Source organism: Morone saxatilis, unplaced genomic scaffold (genome assembly GCF_004916995.1).
Source record: "Morone saxatilis isolate NCDOM2014 unplaced genomic scaffold, NCSU_SB_2.0 Contig5, whole genome shotgun sequence".
Classification (NCBI taxonomy): domain Eukaryota; kingdom Metazoa; phylum Chordata; class Actinopteri; family Moronidae; genus Morone; species Morone saxatilis.
Window position 1 is genome coordinate 22649996 of NW_023340095.1, and position 2938 is coordinate 22652933.

Sequence of the window (2938 nt, forward strand, 5' to 3'; positions counted from 1 at the left end):
ACAACGTTTCACTTACTTATCACATGGGCAAGAGCTGTCTTCTTCTATGAAAACAGCGTTTTGCCGTTTGCGGCGCGTTTGCCCTTGTTGGCCACCATATTTATCTGATGGCCAGAATTGGTTTTAGATTGTTTGGTCGACATGTCTTAGATTACAGATACACTAAACTTAAGTTTGGTGAAGTAGTACGTTTGCTTTTAAGTCAGGATAATTAAATTTAGCCGATTCCTACAGAGAGATCGAAAATGCGACCGCTCAGCTCCACGCCATAGCCACTCCCCCGTCAAACGTCATTTTCAGTTACATTCAATCATTTACAGAAGTTTACTGTATAAATCGTTATTTGTCATTAGGTTTTCTGGAGTGGACTGTGTAGTGTCATAGTAATTACTTTGATTTAATTTAATTATGGGTTCATACTTTTTAGGTGAATTGACAAAAGCAGTGAGAGTAAAAATCTACTCAACAACTATGCAGGAAAGTATTGAGTCTGTTTATTATCCTAATCAGTGTATTCAGGGTCAAACATTATAGTATATAATTAATGTAACATTAGCTACAACACTTGGGGGAACATTAAGTTCCATTGCATACTGGATGGTAGTCATCTCCATTCCTTTATAGTCCATGTTGATGCACATTCTTTCTTTCTTTCTATTTACACATACAATAATGCAATTAAAGGCCTTTTGAGTAATCATGATAAAAGTATTTATAAACATATTGTTCAAAAACTCAAGCCATTTTTTCACAGATCCATTTCAAAGTGTCATCACACCGCCGATCATTCCAGTTTTCTTCAGTTTCCTTGCCAGCTATTAGAATTGCACAGTCCTCTTCCCCCCACTGTGGATCTCCACCACCACTGTCAGGCTGCCCTCTCACCCAGTACCTAGGAGGTTAATGAGCAGGTGAATTTTTAACAGCATTTCCCACTTCCCAAAAAATAAATGATTGCAGGTTTAACATATTCCAGTGTATTAATTTGTGGAGAGAAAACAATACTTTTGTCTCCACCCACTGAAGTCAACTAGTGAGTTTTTTCTGCATGTAGAGCAGCTACTTTAACGTGAAAGGTTTAAAATTAAGTTTAGTCAGACTCTGATAACAATTATTGATACATTCGTACACAAACAAATGTAGTAATGTACAGCGAGAGTTGTGCCTATATTCAAATAAGGTGTAGAACATTTACTGTATGCCTTACGCCAGAGTCAGTGGAGTTTCATCAGTCCATTTCCAGGTGCCCTCATTGTCTCTGTCAGTCAGACCAATCCAGGTGTCCTTCCTGATGTTTTTAGTGAGGAATTCCTGTTCAAGGTAAAGGAAAGAAATCCCTTCTTTTAGTTTGAACCTTATTATATATATAATTTACATTGATTAATTTCAATAAGATCCACTAACATTCACTAACACTATCTATGTCTACATCTGCATCATCAATACAGCTTGAAATGCACATAAATGTTAATTTAACACCTGTGTAGATGAGGCAAACTTCAATCTGAAGGAGGGGAAAGAATCAGATTTTCCAGACTGATATCTGCTCTCTTTTTATTCCAAGATTCAATGGATTCATCCATAGAAGTGAGGAAATGACATTGCTCCTATTCAAATCAACCCAACTCTGATTACAGATCATAAGAATATAAAATATATTCCAATAAAAAAGTATGATGAAGAGGAGAAAACATAGTCAGTGGTGGGAGAATTATCTTTTACTTTAGTATAAACAGCAATACCATAGTGTTGAATTAAGTATTAATATGTATGCATGTGGTTAGCAAGGTGGGGCTAATTTGTAAGGTCCAGTGTGTAACATTTAGGAGGATCTTTTGGCAAAAATGGAATATAATATTCATAGGTATGTTTTCATTGGTCTATGGTCAAATGAATATAAGAACTCTATATATATATATATATATATATAAGCCTTTTATATCTACAGATGCAGCGGGCCGCCTTCCATGGAGACCACCATGTTTAACTGCCATGTTTCTACAGTAACCCAGGAGGGACATACCAAACACTGGCTCTAGATAGAGGCATTCATGTTTTTCACAGCCACCATAGTTTCTCGTTCACGCTTAGAATGGGAGGGTGAAGCGAGGAAGTTGGATCTGCAGTTATACTGCTAGATGCCACTAAATCCTACACACTGGACCTTTAATGACCATCATGATGATGATATATACTGCTGGATTTTTTAATCTGCTGGAGTATATACTGTATATAGAGTCACCTAAAATGCAAATACTCAAGTACAAGAACCTCACAATTGTACCTAAGTACAGTACTTGAGTAAATGGTCTGCTGGATCTAAAAGGAAAAACTGCACACTACCTGTTCTTCAGAACTGTCTATGATCACCAGATCTGCTCCTCTGTCTCTGCAGTCTCGTCTGCCTTCTTCCCAAGAATGAGAATTAGTGGAGAAAAGATAACAGGTACAACTGAACATCTTCCATCCCACAGGGCAAGTTTTCTCTGTTAAACGAACCAAACAAAATACAGTAAAGATCAGAAAAGACCCATGTTCTTCTATTTGAGAGGGTGAGTTAAATACATGTTCTGTGGATGAGAATGTTTGTGTACACAGACATTTATGATACACTGAACAATGAATAAAAACAGGCCTTAACCAGAATGTAACAAGATAACTATTAGAGCTTTATTAAAATGTCCCTTTGTTCCAAGTGCAGTTAATGTGCTTAATAGTGTGAACCTGATGTCACCAATTGGTTTCTGGAGTGCTGTTTTGAAGGATGTTTCTGAAACTATTTTTAGTGAGAAATACATAATTATTTCATTATATTCATCAGCACTGCCTAGTTTTACAGTTTAATCTGAGTTTGGTGTGTTGAGCTGGACAGACTCACTGAGAATGACCTGTCAATCACAAGGCAGCCACACTCTAAAGCGTACCCTGCTTTAATGTC

The 2938-nt window shown here is 36.9% G+C and overlaps 1 protein-coding gene across 1 annotated transcript; it reads right to left on the reverse strand.

The window, feature by feature from the left end:
• Positions 1-505: 505 nt before the first annotated feature.
• Positions 506-2725, reverse strand: LOC118338883 (C-type lectin domain family 4 member E-like). The gene is made up of 3 exons (XM_035676326.1): positions 2344-2725; positions 1208-1311; positions 506-892 (listed from the first exon to the last, which is right to left on the reverse strand). Exons 1-3 carry the CDS (start codon positions 2458-2460, stop codon positions 736-738), a joined length of 378 nt encoding a protein of 125 aa, XP_035532219.1. The 5' UTR covers positions 2461-2725; the 3' UTR covers positions 506-735.
• Between the last annotated feature and the right edge of the window lie 213 nt (positions 2726-2938).

Bases quoted from the DNA above. Each gene is read 5' to 3' on its own strand.
- LOC118338883 (XM_035676326.1), bottom strand. From the start codon at position 2,460: ATGTTCAGTTGTACCTGTTATCTTTTCTCCACTAATTCTCATTCTTGG. The intron at 1,312-2,343 runs GTAGTGTGCAGT...TACCTTGAACAG, and splicing joins TAGACAGTTCTGAAGAACAG to GAATTCCTCACTAAAAACAT. The intron at 893-1,207 runs GTAAGGCATACA...TTAACCTCCTAG, and splicing joins GAAACTCCACTGACTCTGGC to GTACTGGGTGAGAGGGCAGC.